Source organism: Lepus europaeus, chromosome 7 (genome assembly GCF_033115175.1).
Source record: "Lepus europaeus isolate LE1 chromosome 7, mLepTim1.pri, whole genome shotgun sequence".
NCBI classification, from domain to species: Eukaryota; Metazoa; Chordata; class Mammalia; order Lagomorpha; family Leporidae; genus Lepus; species Lepus europaeus.
The window spans coordinates 7,725,607-7,746,386 of record NC_084833.1 but is presented as its reverse complement, the minus strand read 5'-3'; the positions used below and the strand labels follow the sequence as shown (position 1 = coordinate 7,746,386).

The 20,780-nt window shown below is 42.4% G+C and overlaps 1 protein-coding gene across 2 annotated transcripts in view; it reads left to right on the top strand.

The window, feature by feature from the left end:
- The window catches only part of LOC133762925 (organic anion transporter 7-like), a 33,089-nt gene extending 13,064 nt beyond the window's left edge, over positions 1-20,025 (top strand). Inside the window, exons 3-10 of one of the 2 annotated variants that reach the window (XM_062195957.1) lie at positions 2,916-3,070; positions 3,176-3,344; positions 5,197-5,320; positions 13,612-13,727; positions 14,745-14,959; positions 16,721-16,829; positions 17,648-17,851; positions 18,642-20,025. In XM_062195957.1, coding sequence (XP_062051941.1) covers positions 2,916-3,070; positions 3,176-3,344; positions 5,197-5,320; positions 13,612-13,727; positions 14,745-14,959; positions 16,721-16,829; positions 17,648-17,851; positions 18,642-18,702 — 1,153 coding nt within the window. In that variant the 3' untranslated portion in view covers positions 18,703-20,025. The remainder of the gene's footprint in view (positions 1-2,915; positions 3,071-3,175; positions 3,345-5,196; positions 5,321-13,611; positions 13,728-14,744; positions 14,960-16,720; positions 16,830-17,647; positions 17,852-18,641) is intronic. The other variant, XM_062195958.1, reaches the window with a different exon arrangement.
- Positions 20,026-20,780: the final 755 nt, after the last annotated feature.

Below are 20,780 nucleotides of genomic sequence, written 5' to 3'. Positions count from 1 at the left end.
CCCAAGGACAGCACAAAGGATCCGTTCAGTCCTCAGTGTTAGCTCAGATTCCCCAACAATGTCCCTCACCAGGTAACCAGGGAACCCTGAGCATCTGGAGCCTTCCACAGTGACTTCCCAAAGTCCCAGCCACACTCTGAGCCCGCCCACACAGCCTCAGTGTTTTTCACAGTCCCAGAACACAAGCCTCCCACAGTCATAGCACCCAGCTCCCTGTCAGTTCACCCAGCCAGACTCAGGAGTCCACACTCAGCGGGTTGCTGGGTACAGACATGAGCTGGCGCAGTTGTTACGGCACCTGCTCCCTGTCAGCTTGTTATAGGATGCTGTTGCAGGGTGATGGGGAGAGAGAAAACATGCCCCTCCTTTTTTTTCTCCTCTAGTTTGGCAGGTACACTATCCCCCACAGGGCTCCAAACCAGATTCCCTCTAGGCGCTTCCTCAGCTTTATCACCAGTGGCTTGGGCTGTGCAGTCTGGTCTCACCTCACTCTCCAACACTGGTGTGGAGGCTCTCAGCTGCTGGGGTCCTGAGCTGTGGGCGTCCACACCCTCCATGTATGTCCACTGTATCCCTCCAATTTGTGTAGAGTTTCCTCTGCCATTTTCTCCCTAACTCTTCCTTGAGGCTGCACTCTCTTCACTTTTTTTTTTTTAATCTATTTTATTTGGAGAAATAATAAAGTTCATGAAAATTTCAAAAGATATAAAAATATACATAAAAACACAATCTCCCTCCCAAATCTCAGTCCTTCTACCCAGAGGCAACTGCTATAATGATTTATTAAATGTAAATATATCATTAGTACCTTCCTTTTCTTTGTAAGTAATAATACATATTGAAGATTATTTCATATTAGTACATCAACATCTTTATCTTTAACATATCTTATTTTTTAAAAAGATTTTTAAATATATTTTAGAGGCAGAGTTACACAGAGAGAGGGAGAGGCAGAGAAATGAAGATCACTCTTCTGTATGCTGGTTTACTCTCCAAATGGTCACAACAACTGGGGCTAGGCCAAGCTGAAGCTGGAAGCTGAGAGCTCCATCCAGTTCTTCAGTGTGGGTGGCGAGAGCCCAAGTACTTGAACCATCTTTTGCTGCTTTCCCAAGTGTGTTAGCAGAGGGCTGGATTGGACATGGATCAGCTGGGACTTGAACCAGCGCCTGTATTGGATGCTGGTGTCATAGGTGGAGGCTTAACCTGCTGGCCCCAACATACTTTATTTTTGTGTTGTCCTTCCTATTTAAGATCTCGGAGCTTGTAATTTTAATTCCTAGGAGCAAGAGAGTATTGACTCAAATTTATAGAATATTTATAACAATAACCATTGTGATAATTATTATCTCTTCACTTTTTTTTAAACTACCTGCTCCTAGACTAGAGCAGTAAGCTCCCTCCCTACTCCACCATCTTAATCCTTTATTAAGGATTAAGTGTTACATTGCTTTCATTCTATATTTTATCATTCTCCATGTTACCTAATTCTTTCTTCTGAGAACATTCTTCAGATGCCAGTGAGTTGTGATTTTTCTTGTATCCCAATCTAGAAGCAGTGCACTGCCCACGGCCAACAAACCCAAACTCAGGAGAGGGGAGACAGTCATACCTCCCACCAGAAATGCTGATGTACTGGTCCAACATGTTCCTTTTTATTTTTTACAGTTTTTGTTTATATAAGGTGAAAAATGTCATTTATTTCATAAATATAGATTTAGAAGCATAGTGATGCTTCCCACCCTACTCTCCCCCTTGCCCACACTCCCACAACATGTTTCTTTTACACCACTTTAGGCATGAGCTATACAGTCATAGACTTCTTTTTTTTTTTATTTTTGACAGGCAGAGTGGATAGTGAGAGAGAGAGAGAGACAGAGAGAAAGATCTTCCTTTTGCCATTGGTTCACCCTCCAATGGCCGCCGTGACCAGCGCGCTGTGGCCAGCACACCACACTGATCCGAAGCCAGGAGCCAGGTGCTTCTCCTGGTCTCCCATGGGGTGCAGGGCCCAAGCACTTGGGCCATCCTCCACTGCACTCCCGGGCCATAGCAGAGAGCTGGCCTGGAAGAGGGGCAACTGGGACAGAATCCGGTGCCCCAACCGGGACTAGAACCCGGTATGCCAGTGCCACTAGGTGGAGGATTAGCTTGTTGAGCCATGGCGCCAGCCAGTCACAGACTTCTAAGTGCCAATGATCATATCTTGCACTGCATACACAGTGTAGACTCTAACATGCTAAATGCTTGCTTCTGTACAAGGGATATATTTGATGTGTTAAAAATTCTGATATTGCAGCCCTTATCACCCGGTTAAAATTGGTGTCAACTTGAGGCTGGCATGGTATACTGGGTGAGGCCCCCATCTGCCATACTAGCATCCCAGGTACAGGTTCGAGTCCTGGCTGCTTCATTTGCAATCCAGTTCCCTGATACGCACACAGAAAAGCAATAGAAGATCACCCAGGTACTTGGGACCTGCCACCCATGTGGGAAATGCAGATGGAGTTCCAGGATCCTGGCTTCAGCCTGGCCCACCCAGCCCCAGTCATTGTAGCCATCTGGGGAGTGAAAGAACGGATGGAAGATCTCTTTCTCCTTTCTCTCTCTCTCTCTCTCTCTCTCTCTCTCTCTCTCTCTGTGTGTGTGTGTGTGTGTGTGTCCCCATCTCTCTGCAATTCTGCCTTTAAAATAAACAAACAAATATTTTTAAAAATTCTGTCAATTCAACTGGTAACAAATCGGAGAAGAATCTTAGGTCCACTCGGTTTCTATTTACAAACGAGGAGAGTTGTTTTTGAGAATATCTGTGTTTGACTATTGCTTGTTTTTTGCTGTTTTCAAAGTGCATTATTTTTGCTAATTTTTGTAACAGTTGTTCTTATTGCATAATCTAACCTTGCCCTTTGTCTCAGGTATGGGAGGAGATTAATACTCATATGGTGTTTATTACAAATCGCCGCCGCTGACACCTGTGCGGCCTTTGCTCCCACCTTCTTTGTGTACTGCATTCTACGCTTCTTGTCTGGGATGTCTACTGCAGCGATCCTAGCAAACAATTCCATGCTTAGTAAGTCAACAAGTTGAATCCTGAACGTTTTTCAAGCCTTGACTTTGACTTCGTTGATATTCCATCTTTGTTTGAAATCAAAATTCAGTTTGTGTTTTCTTTCAGTCATAGAATGGACAGTGCCCCAGTTCCAAGCCACGGGAATGACACTGGCAGTGTCTGCTGCTAGTATTGGACAGATAATATTGGGAGGTCTGGCTTTTGCTGTTCGAAACTGGTGCACCCTCCAACTAGTGATGTCTGTGCCAATATTTTTATTATTTATAATTTCAAGGTATGAACTTCCTTTTTCCCTTTGTCTTATGGGATCCTGGGGTGATGATCTGGGAACCAGGACACAAGAATTCCATTCAGTCCTTAGTGTACACCTGAGTGTGTGCTCTATGTGCAGTTCAAGAAGCATAGCAGGGGTGCACATTTAGCCTAGCAGTTATGATGATGGTTAAGATGCCCACATTCTATGGGCCAGAGCTGTGGCATAGCAGGTTAAGCCACCACCTGCAGTGCCAGCATCCCATATGGGTGTCAGTTCAAGTCCCAGCTGCCCCCCTTCCATCCAGCTCCCTGCTAATGCGACTGGGAGAACAGTGAAGGACGGCCCAAGTGCTTAGGCTCCTGCACCTATGTGAGAGATATGGAAGAATCTCCTGGCTCCTGGCTTCAGCCTGGCCCAGCACTGGCTGTTACATTCATTTGGGAGGTGAACTGGTGGGTAGAAGACCTCTCTCTGTGTCTCTCTCTCTCTCCATAACTCTGCCTTTCAAAGAAATAAATCTTTTTTTAAAAAAAATATGCCCACATCCCATGATTCTAGGTTCCTGCTAATACAGACCCTGAGAGGCAGCAGTGGTGGCTCAACTAACTGGATATTTTCCACCCAAGTGGGGAACCTGGATTGAGTTCCAAGTCCCTGACTTTGGCTGCAGCCATGAATGTTATGGTTTGGAGAGTGAGCTAGTAGATAGGACACCTCCCTCTCTCTCTTTCTCCCTGCCCCCACAAAATAAATTATTTCTATTTTTTAATGCAGCCAGATTGGATGGCTTGCATTATTTGTTCTGTGGGTTATCTTTCCTTCCTCTCTTTAGCAAACTTTAGAAGGGCTATGATGTTCCACCTCCTTTGAAGGCTAGTTCAATAGATGAAGTCTATTTGGTTAAAAATAACCCTCAGAGGCCGGCGCCGCAGCTCACTAGGCTAATCCTCCGCCTTGCGGTGCCGGCACCCCGGGTTCTAGTCCTGGTCGGGGTGCCGGATCCTGTCCTGGTTGCCCCTCTTCCAGGCCAGCTCTCTGCTGTGGCCAGGGAGTGCAGTGGAGGATGGCCCAAGCCCTTGGGCCCTGCACCCCATGGGAGCCCAGGAGAAGCACCTGGCTCCTGCCATCGGATCAGTACGGTGCAGCCGCAGTGCGCCTGCTGTGGCGGCCATTGGAGGGTGAACCAATGGCAAAAAGGAAGACCTTTCTCTCTGTCTCTCTCTCACTGTCCACTCTGCCTGTCAAAAATAAAAAATAAATAAAAAATAAAAAAATAACCCTCAGAGAGATGGTTATGTATTTACTACAGTGAGATGAGATTACACAGGCAAGACAGTGTACACTAGGGCAGGCTCATTCATCGTGTCATTTTATCTCATAACAAATCTACAAATTTCATGGCACTGCTTGTGCCCATTACATATGTGAGAAGACTGAGGCAGCTATCGCTTGCTTCTGTGTCAGATTTCATCAACAGTGGAGGCAGCAAGAGTGGTTCCAGTCCAAACAACACACTTGGTGTACAAAAATAATGTGAGGGTCTTATTTTAGGAAAAGAAGACATTATGCATAAATATCTCTATGCCCTTACAGGAACTTGACAGAAGCCTGTATAATTAGAAGCTCCTCATGGTCCAGTTTTGTGAGAACTTGTATCTGCATGAGAAGGGAGCCAATGAGACTCCAGCTCTGTATTCCCAGCAGTGAAAGTGTTCTTCATGGAGGGGTCACTTCCTGTTTTTCTAGTTTCTCAGCATAACTGAACAAGTAATAACTATTATATCAGAGGCACAAAACATCACAGGATAAAGGTTATATGAATAATGAGTGGATGAGAGTGGATGACATTTCCATCATCTTCTTTGGTCAGATGGGTACTGGAGTCTGCTCGGTGGCTGATTATCAACAACAAACCCCAGGAGGGCTTAAAGGAACTTAGAAAAGCTGCCCGTAGGAATGGAGTGAAGAATGCGGAGGACATCCTAACCATGGAGGTGAGCAGGATGGGGGCTGATTATTACATACAGGGGAGCTTTGGCCTCAAGTATATATTCATTGATGTCCAAAAAATGTAAAACGCTACTGATAAAATGATTGGACACAGATATTTTACTCAGAAGACGTGAAAAGCGCTGACTTTTTCCCCCTGAACTCCTCCAACTGAATTTACTCAAGCTCCCCAACAGAATGTCATCCTTTGTTATGTTTAAAAATTTACTTTTTTGTTGACAGATAATGTTGTACATTTTTCCCAGACCTTTTGTTTAAGGAATACAGATTTCATGCATTTCATAAATACAACTTTAGAAATATACTGGTTCTTCCCACCGTATCTGCCCTCCTACCCCTCTTCCTCCTCCCAATCCTATTCCCATTTTTATTTCTTACTAAGATCTATTTTCAATTAACTTTATACACATATGATTAACTCTATACTAAGTAAAGAGTTCAACAAATAGTATTTTTAAAATGTTCCTCAACAGTCAAGACAAACGCTGTTCAAAGTCGTTGCATCTCGAAGTGTCAACTTCACTGCTATAGATTATCTTTTAGGTGCTATGTTAGTTATCATAGATCAGGGAAAACATATGGTATTTGTCCTTTTGGGGCTGGCTTATTTCACTAAGGATGATGTTTTTCCAGGTTCATCCATTTTGTTGCAAACAAAAGGGTTTCTTTTATTTTTTACCATTTTGTGGTATTCTATGGTGTACATATCCCATAATTTCTTTATCCAGTTTTCAGTTGACAAGCATTTGGGTTGATTCCATGTCTTAGCTATTGTGAATTGAGCTGCCATACATGGGAGTACAGATAACTCTTTCATATGTTGATTTCATTTCCCTTGGGTAAATCACAGGAGTGGGATGGCTGGGTCATATGGTAAATCTATATTCAGATTTCTGAGGTATCTCCATACTGTCTTCCACAGTGACTTTACCAGTTTACATTCCCACCAACAGTGGATTATGGTACTTTTGTACCCATATGCTCACCAGAATTTGTTGTTTGTTTATTTCTGTATGAAAGCCATTCTAACAGGGATGAGGTGAAACCTCCTTGTGGTTTTGATTTCCATTTCCCTGACAGCTAGTGATCCTGAACATTTTTTCCTGTGTCTGTTCACCATTTGGATCTCCTCTTTTTTTTTAAAGATTCATTTATTTATTTTAAAGTCAGACTTACACACACACACAAACACACACACACACAGAGAGAGAGAGAGAGAGAGAGGTGTCTTCTATCCGATGGTTCACTCCCCAATTGGCCACAACGGCCGGAGTTGCACGGATCCAAAGCCAAGAGCTTGTTCCTGGTCTCCCACGCAGGTGCAGGGTCCCAAGGACTTGGGTCATCTTCTACTGCTTTCCCAAGCTATAACAGAGAGCTAGAATAGAAGAGGCACAGCCAGGACTAGAACCGGTACCCATATGGTGCGCCACAGCACCACCCCCTTGGATTTCCTCTTTTGAAAATGTTTGTTAAAGTCCTTTTCCCATTTCTTAACTGGATTGTTTATTTTGTTGTTGTTGCGTTTCTTGATATCCTTATATATTCTGGTTATTAATCCTTTATCAGTTGCATAGTTGCAGATAATTTCTCCCATTCTGTCAGTTGTCTTCACTTTGCTGATTGTTTCTTTTGCAGTGTAGAAGCTTCTCAAGGTGCTGTAATCCCATTTGTCAATTTTGGCTTTAACTGCCTGTGCCTCTGGGGTCTTTTCCAAGAACTCTTTGCCTATGCCAATGTCTTAGAGAGTTTCTCCAATGTTCTCAAATAATTTGATGGTTTCAGGTCATAGATTTAGGTCTTTAGTCCATTTTGAGTGGATTTTTGTGTAAGATGTAAGGTACAGGTCTTGGTTCATACCTCTCCATGTGGAGATCCAATTTCCCAAGCACCATTTGTTGAAGAGACCGTCCTTTCTCCAGGGATTGATTTTAGCTCCTTTGTCAAAGATAAGTTGGTTGTAGACGCATGAGTTGATTTCTAGCATTTCTATTCTGGTCTATCCACCTGTTTTTGTACCAGTGCCAGGCTGTTTTGATTATAACTTCCCTGTAGTATGCCTTGAAAACTGGAATTGTGATGCCTCCAGCTTTGTTTTTGATGTATAATATTGCTTTATATATTTGGGGTCTCCTGTGTTTCCATATGAATTTCAGCATAATTTTTCTAGATCTGTGAAGAATATCCTTGGTATTTTGATTAATATTGCATTGAATCTGTAAATTGCTTTCAGTAATGTGGACATTTTGATGACATTGATTCTTCCAATCCATGAACATAGAAAATTTGTCCATTGTTTTATGTCTTCTATTTCTTTCTCTCTTTTTTTTTTTTTTTTGACAGGCAGAGTGGACAGTGAGAGAGAGAGAGAGACAGACAGACAGACAGAGAGAAAGGTCTTCCTTTTGCCATTGGTTCACCCTCCAATGGCCACCATGGCCGGCACGCTGCAGCCGGTGCATCGCGCTGATCCGAAGCCAGGAGCCAGGTGCTTCTCCGGTCTCCCATGCGGTGCAGGGCCCAAGGACTTGGGCCATCCTCCACTGCACTCCTGGGCCATAGCAGAGAGCTGGCCTGGAAGAGGGGCAACCGGGACAGAATCTGGTGCCCCGACCTGGACTAAAACCCAGTGTGCTAGTGGCACAGGTGGAGGATTAGACTATTGAGCCGCGGCGCTGGCCTTCTATTTCTTTCTTAAAATTTTGCAATTCTCATTATAGAGATCGTTGACATCCTTGGTTAAATTTATTGCAAGGTATTTGATATTTTTGTACCTATTTAAATGGGATTGACCTTAGAAGTTCTTTCTCAGCCATAGCATTGTCTGTGTATACAAAGGCTGTTAATTTTTGTGTGTTGATTTTATATCCTACTACTATACTAAACTCTTCTATGAGTTCCTACTCTCTTCATGGAGTCCTTTGGATCTTCTATATATAGAATTATGTCATCTGCAAATAAGGATAGTTTGACTTCTCCCATTCTAATTTGTACCACTTTGATTTCTTTTTCTTGCCTAATGGCTCTGGCTAAAACTTCCAGGTGAGAGTGAGCATCCTTCTCTGGTTCTGGATCTCAGAGGGAATTCTTCCTACTTTCTCCTATTCAATAGGATGCTGGATGTGGGTTTATCCTAGAATGCCTTGATTGTGTTGAGGGATGTTCCTTCTATATCCAGTTTGCTTAGAGTTTTCATCATGAAAGGGTATTGTATTTTATCAAAAGCATTCTCTGCATCTATGGCTTTTGTTCTTCAGTTTGTTAATGTAATGTATCACATTGAGTTACTTGTGAATGTTGAACCATCCCTGCATACCAGGGATAAATTCCACTTGATTTGAGTGGATGATCTTTCTGATGTGTTGTTGGTTTCTATTGGCTAGTATTTGTTGAGGGTTTTTATATCTATGTTCATCAGAGAAATTAGTCTGAAGTTCTCTTTCTCTGTTGTATCTTTTTCAGGTTTAGGCATTAAGGTGATGCACATTTCATAGAAGGGGTTTGGAAGGACTCCATTCCTTTCAATTGTTTTGAATAGCTGAAGAAGAATTGGAGTTAGTTCTTCTTCAAATGTCTGGTAGAATTAAGCAGTAAAGCCATCCAGTCCTGAGATTTTATTTGTTGGGATGGTTTTTTTTTTCATTTTCAATTCTCTTTATATACAGAAGATCAATTTAGTATAAAGATTTCAACAGTTTGCACCCACATAGAAACACAAAGTGAAACATACTGTTTGAGTACTAGTTATAGCATTAAATCACAATGTACAGCACATTAAGGACAGAGATCCCGCATGAGGAGCAACTGCACAGTTGCTCCTGTTGTTGACCCAACAAATTGACACTCTAGTTTATGGCACCAGTAACCATCCTAGGCTGTCGTCATGAGTTGCCAAGGCTATGGAAGCCTTCCAAGTTTACCGACTCTGATCATATTTAGACAAGGTCATAAAAGACAGAGTGAGGATAGTAACCAATGATCCTAAGAGTGGCATTTACCAGGTTTGAACAATTCTACAGCATTAAGTGGGGAAGAGGACCATCAGTACACACAGGTTGGGAGTAGAGCCATTGGTGGTAGAGTAGAGGTTATGATTACAAAGGAATGAGGCCCAAGTGCGCTAGACAGGGTCTAGAACAAAGCTCAGAGTCCTTATTAGAGGAGCTAAGAAAGGTGCTGTCTAAGCTACAGTTAAGTTTTCTGATTGAGAGGCAAATAGAACCTGATAGAAGGGGCTTGATAATAATCTGGTGAGCTTTAGGCCTTGTAAATTCAGAGGCCCAGACCTATCTATCTCTTCACATGGGGTATATCCTAAGGGAGGTGTGATCCTCCTAGGGGAAGGCACTCTGTTGACTTTCATTACTTGGCTGGCCTGGGAGGAGAGCTGGCCAGGTAAAGGCAAGGGGCATCTCTAACAAGCAATTTACAGTTCTGCCTGCAATGTTGCTGACCCTACTTGACCATACCCTCAGCTGCAGTGGTCACTTTGGAAGTTGGGCTGAGTGAAGGGTTTTTCAGCTTAGAGCCAATAAGATCTGTGGCTCTGACCTGGGCATCCTTCAACTCCAGGGCAGGTCCATTTCCAGTGATCCAACTCTTGGCAGAGCTGCCAGGGCTCTTCACAAGCTGACTTCTGCTGAAGCCCAGGCTTACCACATTGAAAGCCACTGCAGTGGACTGGCCTGTTGGGTCTGCTTGAGGGCAGATCACTGTACAGATCAGCCATTAATAGGCCTGCTACCCATTGCTTCTGATGCCGAGCTTTCTTTTCCTCCTGGTTTGTGTTAAAGCAGACCAGAGGATGCAAGTCAAGGGAGTGCCCAAGTCCCATCTCTAATCTTCGGTGGCCTGAACTACAAGTCTATAGTCACAGGCATGTTCTGTAGTAGTTTTTCTAAGGTAGACAATGCCCATGAGGAAAATTATATTCTCACTTTAAAACTTTCTTTCCCTTTGGTCTGAAAGGGAGGTTTTTTCTACTTACTGTATACTTCGCTGATGGCGAAGTGAATCTAGCTATGAGATTATTATTTAAGTTCTTATTTTGGCTATGCTATTACAGAAAAATGTTAGCCATCTCTTTTATAAGGTCTAAAGATTAAATTGTGCATCCTACAGATTCCTTCATAATAGAAATAGTTTCCTACCTTGAAGAGAATAGAGAAATGAAAGAACAAGTTGGGCTTAGAATAGAGAAATGAGGGAGCAAGTCCTAGATCGCTTGCTGACAATAGCAATATTACATGAATACTTAGCAAACCGTTTCAACCACTAGATAACAACTTAAGAAAACATTTACCAGAAGGTCCAATGCCTTCTATAAATTTTAAGAATCATGTATTTGAAAACACCTCTTAAATATCTAACATGGTGTAGTTTGTTTAGCCAGTAAACTGAAGCACAACCATCTAAAATGTTTTTAGTTTCTTTCTACCAACACGTTTAAAACATATGATACACAGATTCAGGTCACTCAAATTAAAATGTATCTTTGAATAATTTTAGCAGCTTAAATTTATGGACAATCTTATCTATAAGCCATTTAAAATAAAACTCTTAATAAAATTTCCCCATGTGAACATACAATATGTACACACATATAATATAGCATAATAGACCAATATAGCAATTTTAATAATAGCTTTTAAAATCTTTAACTCTTTTTGTAGATTGCCAATTGATTTGAATTGCTTTTTCTTTTTAGTAACCTCAGTTAACCATACTTTCTCTCAGTTGGTACTGTTAATACATTATTGGCTTCATCTGTTTACAGAGCCATCTGTTGGGATGGTTTTTAATAATGATTCAATATCCATCTTGGTTATGGGTCTGTTTAGGTTTTCTATGCTTCATTGACAGAAAATTTAGGTAGATTGTATGTGTCCAGGAATCTATCCATTTCTTCTTCTAAGTTTCCTGATTTGTTGCCATGCAGCTCTTTGTAGTAATTTCTGAAGATTCTTTTTATTTCTGTGTCTTTTGTTACAAATCCTTTTTCATTTCTAATTTTATTGATTTGAGTCTTCCTCCTTTTTTACTTAGTTGGCCAATAGTTTGTCGATTTTATTTTTGGTTTTTGTTTTTGTTTTGTTTTGTTTTTCAAAAAACTAGCTCTTCGTTTTGCTGATCTTTTGTATTGTATTTTTTGTTTCAATTTTGTTTATTTCTTCTCTAATTTTAATTATTTCTTTTCTCCTACTAGTTTTGGGTTTGGTTTGCTGTTGTTTTTGTAGGTCTATGAAGTACATTGATAGCTCATTTATTTGGTGCCTTTCCATTTCTTGATGCAAGCACCAATTGCTATAAATTTTCCTCTTAACACTGCTCTTACTGTATCCTGTTGGTTTTGATATGTTGTAATGTTGTCTTCATTTGTTTCCTGAAATTTTTTTATTTCTCTTTTGATTTCTTCTATGAACCACTGTTCATCCAGAAGCATGTTGTTCAGTCTCTGTGTGTTTGCATATGTTCTAGAAATTCTTGAGTTGTTAATTTCCAGCTTCATTCAATTCTGGCCAGAGAAGATGTATGGTATGATTTCCATTTGTTTTAATTTGCTGATATTTGTTTTGTGGCCTAGCATGTGGTCTATGCTAGAGAAAGTTCCAGGCACTGATGAAAAGAATGTGTATTCTACGACTAGGATGGAAAATTTTGTAAATATCTGTTAGGTCCTGTTGGTCTATAGTGTCGAATAACTCTGTTGTTTCCTTGCTGATTTTCTGTCTTATATATCAGTCCATTGCTATTGTATTGGGGTCTATGTCTCCCATTAGATGCATTAATATTCCTTATAAATAACCAGGTGCCCTGTAATTGGGTGCATATATGTTTGTAATAGTTACATCTCCCTGTTGAATTGATCCTTTAATTATTACATAGTATCCTTCTTTATCTCTTTTAACAGTTTTTATGTTAAAGTCTATTTTGTCTGATATTAGGATGGCTACACCAGCTCTTTTTTGCTTTCTGTTAGCATGGAATATCTTTTTCCATCCTTTCACTTTCAGTCTGCATGTATCTTTGTTGGTAAGATGTATTTTGTATAGGCAGCAAATAGATGGGTTTTGTTTTTTAATCCATCCAGCCAGTCTGTATCTTTTAACTAGAGTTGAGGCCATTTACATTCAAGGTGACTATTGCTAAGTCACTGCTATTTTCCATAAATATTCCTGTTGCTTATTTTGGACTTCCTTTGTACTTTTATTGGGAGATTTGCTGCCCTCATCTTCTCTCATAGTGATGACCATGTTTCTGTATTACCGTGTGTAGCATCTTTTGTAGGCTGGATGAGTCATGAGAAATGCTTTCAATTTCTGTTTGTTATGTGGCCATTTGGGGAGTGAACCAGCGGAGGATGACTTCTCTCTCTCTCTCTCTCTCTCTCTCCCTCTCTCCCTCTCTCCCTCTCTCCCCCTCAGCCTCTCTGTAATTCCACTTTTCAAATAAATAAATAAATACTTAAAAAGTATGACCACTTTCAGAATTAGTTTTGTCATATTAACAAAACAACTGATAAATGATTAGACTGAAAACTCAATTTTTTATAAGCCACTTAAACATATTTTTACTTCTGTATTATGCAAGAAAAATAACATGGTAAATCAATAATTTAGATATCATAGACAAGACTTGACTTCAGGGCTTCAAAAGGATGTGGAAACTTCTCCTGAATAAATTTTTCATTCTTCTCTAAATTTTTCTTCCTTGCTGTGATGCAGGCTTCTCAAGTTTCAGTCTGACAAAATGTTCCACATAAGGCATTGCATAAATCTTTTTTTGACAGGCAGAGTTAGACAGTGAGAGAGAGAGAGAGACAGAGAGAAAGGTCTTCCTTCCATTGGTTCACTCCCCAAATGGCTGCTAAGGCCGGCGCACTGCACCGATCCGAAGCCAGGAGCCACGTGCTTCGTCCTGGTCTCCCATGCAGGTGCAGGGCCCAAGCACTTGGGCCATCCTCCACTGCCTTCCCAGGCCACAGCAGAGAGCTGGATTGGAAGAGGAGCAACCGGGACAGAACCAGTGCCCCCATTGCATAAATCTTTTTGTAAATTAAATAAAATTTCCTTGATGTGTAACTTCCCTGAGGCTCCTTCAGCTCCCAACTCACATTTCATGGTGCTTTTCTAACTGCAACTAAATTTTAAGGTCAATATTTTCCATGAGACAGAAACAGCAGTCATCTGTGTTACACTTTATTGGATGTCCATTGCTCTCCATCATGTCTACCAGATTTTGACACTGAAACTATTTATCTTTGTTGTTGTTGAAGGTTCTGAATTCTGCTATGCAGGAGGAGCTGGAGACGGCACAGAAAAAGCCTTCTGCACGTGACTTGTTCCGCTCACCCAACCTGCGGAAACGAATCTGTTTGATGTCCTTCGTGAGGTAGGCTTCATACGGGGTCTATTAAAATAGTGGAGACGTGAGTTTATTTCTTATTTCAAAGGATAGAGTATATTGTAGGAATAGATTTGGAGATAAAAGACAAGGAGGACATTAAAAAGAATTGTGATGGTTGAATGTAGTCAAAAAATTTATGCAAAGCTGGACCCAGAACTCATTGTACAGTGAGGAGCTTTGTGTATCACATAACCCTGCCAGGCTTGTCACTGGAGACATGCTGAGACCTTCAACCATGACAAAGACTTGGGCTCTAACTCTTCATTTGTTGGTTTCCATTTTCATTGAGGTAAATTTTCAAACAGCAAAATACACACATAGATACAGCTCAATGAAAATATTTGCATATGTTGAAATACAGCCACAACTCAAATCATGGTATAGAAAAAACTCTAAAACCCTCCAAGGCCCTACCATGTATCTTCCATGACAATACCCTGTACCCACCCAACAAAAAAAATTAACAATAATGATGGCTTCCATCTTCATATAACTATTTAACAAAATTTCAATTTTTTTAAGATTTTTATTTAATGTATTTGAGAGTTAGAGTTACAGACAGTGAGAGAGAGAGAGAAAGGTCTTCCTTCCGTTGGTTCACTCCCCAAATGGCTGCAATGGCCGGAGCTGCGCCAATCCGAAGACAGGAGCCAGAAGCTTTTTCTTGGTCTACCAAGTGGGTGCAGGGGCCCAAGGACTTGGGCCATCTTCCACTGCTTTCCCAGGCCACAGCAGAGAGCTGGACTGGAAGTGGAGCAGCCGGGACTCGACCTGGCACCCATATGGGATGCCAGTGCTGCAGGCAGAGGATTAACCTACTGCACCACAGCACCAGCCCCAACAAAATTTCTTAAATCATCAGCTGCATGGAAGTATTCCACAAAGTAGACAGACATGCCTTTATATTTTCACGCCAACCACTGGCTTTGGCCAACATGGCTATCATCCATTGGAGGTAAGTGCTAAACCTCATGATGTGTCTTTCCTCTATATTCACTACAGATTTGCAACGTTCATGCACCTTTTTGGCCTGAGCCTCCACCTCCAGCACTTGGGGAGCAATGTTTTCTTGTTCCAGGTTCTCTTTGGTGCAGTCACCCTTCCTGCCAATTATGTCGCACTTTTGTCACTGAATCACATGGGCCGTCGAATCAGTCAATTGCTTCTCATGTTCCTGGTGGGACTCTGCATTCTGGCCCTCATATTTGTACCTCAAGGTGAGGAACGAGCACAGGGTGAAACAAGGAAATACCCAACACACACACACACACATACACACACATACACATACACATACACACACATACACACACATACACATACACACATACACACATACACACACATACACACATACACACACATACACATACACACATACACACATACACACACATACACATACATACACACACATACACACACATACACATACACACACATACACATACACACATGTACACACACATACACACACATACACATACACACACATACACACACATACACACATACACACACATACACACAAACACACACAAACACACACATACACACATACACACATACACACACATACACACATACACATACACACATACACACACGTACACACACGTACACACATACACACATACACATACACACACATACACATACACATGTACACACATACACATACACACACATACACACACATACACACATACACACATACACACACATACACATACACGCACCATTTTCCTGAGGGATTGTACAAGTCACAACTATTTGAAGCTGTAAGGAAATGAATTGGGTTTTTTCCTGATATCAAGCTGGGTTTTTAGCACAGATTCTGTCACTAAGCTGCTGAGAAAAGAGAAAAGCTCAGTAAAATTCAGCTGAAATGTATGATTGTCTCCATAACAACCAAGAAGTATCTGGAAACTGATGCCATTTATGCCTGATGGTTTCCCCCTTTTTAGAGGTACAGAGGGTCTAGAGCTTGTATCGTATCCTAACATGACCCCACCAGAGTGCCACGTCCTCTGTCAGCCCCTTTCTCTGCCGGCCACTTCCTCCATCAGGCTCTCACTTATTGCCATAGATCCAGCAACGACTTATTCCCTGATCTATACATATCCACTAACACGTCTCAGATTAAGTCATCATAGCTGCAGCTCTCGTTTGAGGAGTTATCTTCATTTAAGGAAATAAAAATTCCTTGGCTTCAAGCAGGGAATACATGTGCAGTAATAGCAACATATTAAGTACTTAAGAGTATCTTAGAATCGATTTTCCTAAGTTGAATGATCATAGGCAATGTATAGGGAGCACAAGTGGCCACCATGCTTCATGTAATTCCCACCATAGTGCTGTGTTTTATAAAATCCCACATTGGTGGACCACACTCCTCCTGAATGTTACCAGTGATGTCAGTTTGCTGCCTTACAGCTGAACCCACACCAGTGTCTCTAAACCCTGATATTTTAGTCTTGACAGAGGTCCTAATATTTAATCCTTGAAACATTACTCTAGACCAAATTACGTTCTTGATGGTCCACTGAGATGGGCCTCCTGTCCTTTTATGACTGCGCATGTTCCCCAGTGCTGGGCACCTTGAATACATGCAAAAGTCTTATACAAGTAATCGCCCACATGAAGAACTACATTCTCTATGAAAGGTGGAGAAGACACTGCATAGGAAAGAAAATGACAGCGACATCCTAGACTCGGCTTCTCCTCTCCTTCTTTGGCAAATCTCAGAGCAGCTGGGAGAGTGAATGCAATAACTCAGAACTTCTTACTCACCACAAAGTGAACGTGTAGACAAGCCATGTTCCAGCTTAGCAGTCCCTGCGCACATTCTTCCTCTGTGCGATTTCCCTGTGAGGTATTTTACAGCTGCAAACACTTTCAACAAGGTGTTTTCCATCCACCACTTTGGGGAGGCTCCGCTCACTTTTCCTGAGTCTCACTGGTCTTCCTCTCTCCAGAAACCCAGACCGTGCGTGTGGTTGTGGCAACATTGGGAGGAGGACTTTCTTTCGCCTCTCTTACCAGTTCTCTTGCCCATGGAAATGAGCTAATCCCCACCATAATCAGGTACAAAATCTCTTGGGTGCTCTGGCGGGGCCAAATAGACCTTTCCTAGCTAATGGACATTTATCAAGCGAAGAACAAGAAGACTCAATCGCTATCAAAGCAATCGGTTGTAATGAGGAAAATAATGACAGCAACACAGCGGTAATCATGACCAAAGGTTCCTGAAAGCTAACTTTTTGCCGGGCACTGTGTTAAGGCCTCTAAGGTACCATCTCATGTACTCTCAATCACCCAAAAGGTGGCCCTTTAAACAACAGTACTTTTTAAATGATAAACAAGGTGTCATTTTTTAGATTTTTTTTATTTATTTAAAGGCAGAGTGATGGAAAAAGAGGGAGAGACAGAGAGAAAGAGATCTTCCATCTGCTGGTTCACTACCCAAATGGCTACAGTGACCAGGACTGGGTCAGGCAAAAACCAGGAGCCTAGAACTCCATCTGGGTCTCCCACCCGGGTGGCAGGGGCCCAAGTACATAGGCCATCTTCTGCTGTTCTCTCACACACATTAGCAGGGAGCTGCATTGGAAGCAGAGCAGCCAGGACCAGAATTGGTGATCTGATAACAGGATCCCAGCACTACAAGCAGTGGCTTAACCCAATGGACCACAATTCTGGCCCCAACAAAGTGTCTTAATATACTGTGAGCTTGAGACAAATTTCTAGCAAATAAGAGAGAAATTTCAAAAACAAGAGTAGGCCATCAATCTCCATATATCTAAATATGCCACTGTTTTCTGTCTCCCACATTTAATGCACAATGGTAGGTCACATGTGCAGATTTTCACCACATTTTCTTGTGCTGCTGTTTGTATTCCAAGGGCAACAGTTGCCGGAATCGCTGGAATTGCGGGCAGTCTCGGGTCTTCCCTGGCTCCCCTCTTGATGATCCTCACCGTGTACTATGCACCCTCACCCTGGATCATCTACGGAGGCTGCTCCATCCTCGCTGGCCTTGTTGTCCTCCTCCTCCCTGAGACCAGGAACCAGCCTTTGCCTGACTCCATCCAGGATGTGGAAGATGAGTGAGTGACCTTCCAGCTGCCCCTGAAGGGAGTTGTGTGCTACACGCCCCTAACCAGGAGACAAAACATCAAGCAGGGGGCACTGTGCCCCGGACTGACTTAGACCCGGGATATTTCTGTGTAGTCACTGCCTTTGGTTTACATTTCTCCCCACAAATTCAGTGGGAAATCAGGTTTAGTGGTGGAGGGACCACAAGCAGGTGTCCTTGGCCCTCAGTTCCCTGGTGTGACACATACGCTCCTGGGAATATTTCACAAACATCAGAACCTCATCCCCCAATCCCTGGTGCCACAGCCCCGTGAGTACTGGTAAGCTCTTGGCACTGCCGGTTCATGAAGGTCTGAGGTCTTCCCTCATCGATGAAGAGTCTGGGGGGGACCAAGGTCAGGACTGGGGCCCCTCCCACAGATGAAGGAGTGGCTGCATTGCCTGCGAGACACGTTCCATCTGGTTTTCACTAAGAATGAAAGTGCGGAAGAGAAAGAAAAAAGGAGTAGCAAAGTATTTTTAAATAATGAAGAATGAGACTGGATTCTGAAACCCTTCTCCAACGCCACTGGGTCCAAGCTAAGACTAGAAACTACCAAAGCTGCCTGCCCAGACCTTGCCCTGTCGGCCAGGACTTACTTTGTAAGATTAATTCGAACTCTCAGGTGAAGTTCATGAATTTTACCAAAGCTGTTGGGTAAAGGACCATCTTGCTCTAAAACACGCAGCTGTGTATGCTTTCCAGGTCTTTTCACTTTTGTGCTGATATGTTTGTTGTTTTTTTTTTTCTATTCATCCCAGGAAAAACGTCTCAAGAAAAACAAAGCAGGAAGAGGCCTTCATCAAAGTGACAAAGCTTTAAAGACTCCAAGGAGGAACCAGTGCTATGTGTAATGGGCTAAGCTTCTGCCTGCGGCGCCGGCACCCCGCATGGGCATGAGTTCATGTCCTGGGTGCTCCTCTTCTGATTCAGCTCTCTACTGACAGCCTGGGAAAGTCGTGGAAGTTGGCCCAATTGCTTGAGCCCCTGTCTCCATGTGGGAGACCCTGAAGAAGCTCTTGGCTCCTTGCTCCTGGCTTCGGATCGGCCCAGCTCTTGCTGTTATGGCCATTTGGAGAGTGAACCAGAGGACTGAAGACCTCTCTCTCTGTCTTTCTCTCTGTCTGTAACTCCACCTCTCAAATAAATAAATATTTTTTAAAATTAAAAAAACAATAAATACTCCAAAGGAACTGACTGTTAATTAGAGCAAGATAAAAAAAAATCAAGATATTTTCTACATGCTAACAAAATTTGGAAGATAAATGTCATGAAAAATGGATGCCATTTATAATTATGCTAATTAATAAACATAAAACACATGCAAATAATTGTAATAGAAGTTTAAAGATAATTGTAATACTTTAAAAGGAATCATGGTGCATAGCATGCTTAGGGTAAGAAAATTAAATAGTTTTTAAAAATTAATTCTTCCCCCAATTAGCTAATAAAGTCATTGGTGGAGTACTTACAATGAAAAGTCCGTAAGTTTACAAGAACTTGAAAGATAGCTCTAAATTCATATGGAAATTGGGTGTAAGAAAGATGATTTGGAGAAAAGAGGGTCATGGATGAAGGCTGGGCTGGATGCTATAGGGAGAGCATCTGTAGGACTTTATTTTGAGCTGTGATAGTCAAAACGATAATAAACAGATGCAGTGGGGAGTAGGAAATCAAAAGAAACCCAGTAGCAGACTTAGGATTATGTATCTATCTGCATAAGTGGCCTCAAATTTTTTTACAGTAAGAAATGTCCCAGGGCCAGAGCTGTGGTGTAGAGGGTAAAGCCATTGCCTGCAGTGCCAGCATCCCATATGGGTGCCAGTTCAAATCCTGACTGCTCCACTTCCCATGAAGCTCTCTGCTATGGCCTGGGACAGCAGTGGAAGATGGCCCAAGTCCTTGGGCCCCTGCACCCACATGGGAGACCCAGAGGGAGCGCCTGGCTCCTGGCTTCGAATCAGCACAGCTCTGGCTGTTGCAGCCATCTGGGGAGTGAACCAGCGGATGGACAATCTTTCTCTCTCTCTCTCTCTCTCTCTCTCTCTCTGCCTCTCCTTCTTTCTCTGTGTAACTCTGACTTTAAAGTAAATAAATAAATCTTTTTAAAAAAGAAATTTCCCAATAAATTTATTTATAACTTTTGTTTTAAAAAGTATGAACCCTTGGCCGGCGCCACGACTCAATAGGCTAATCCTCTGCCTGCGGGGCCAGCACCATGGGTTCTAGTCCCAGTCAGGGCGCTGGATTCTGCCCTGGTTGCTCCTCTTCCAGTCCAGCTCTCTGCTGTGGCCCAGGAGTGCAGTGGAGGATGGCCCAAGTGCTTAGGCCCTGCACCCACATGGGAGACCAGGAGAAGCACCTGGCTCCTGGCTTTGGATCAGCGCGGTGCACCGGCCACAATGCACCGCCGGAGCGGCCATTGTGGGGTGAACCAATGAAAAAGGAAGACCTTTCTCTCTGTCTCTCTCTCTCTCACTGTCCACTCTGCCTGTCAAAAAAAAAAAAGTATGAACCCATACTACCTCTTGTCTTTATTGTCACAATGTCAGATTTGCATATTTTAACTTTTTTTCTATTTGGGATACAAACATGAAGATTTCGCTTACTATAACACATTCTGTTAAAAACTTTTTATGTTAATTAGCTAATGAATGTTTAACCTATTTGAAAGATAGAGAGGGAGAGACAGAGAGCTTCCATGTGTTAGTTCACTCTCCAAATGTCCATAACAGTCAGGTCTGCAGCAGACTGAGAGGAGCCCAGAAACCAAACTCTAGCTCCTATGTGGATGGAAGGGACCATTTGAGCCACGACCTCCTGCTTCCCACAGTGCACTTTAGTAAGAAGCTAGGATTGGGGGCCAGTGCCATAGCTCACTTGGTTAATCCTCTGCCTGC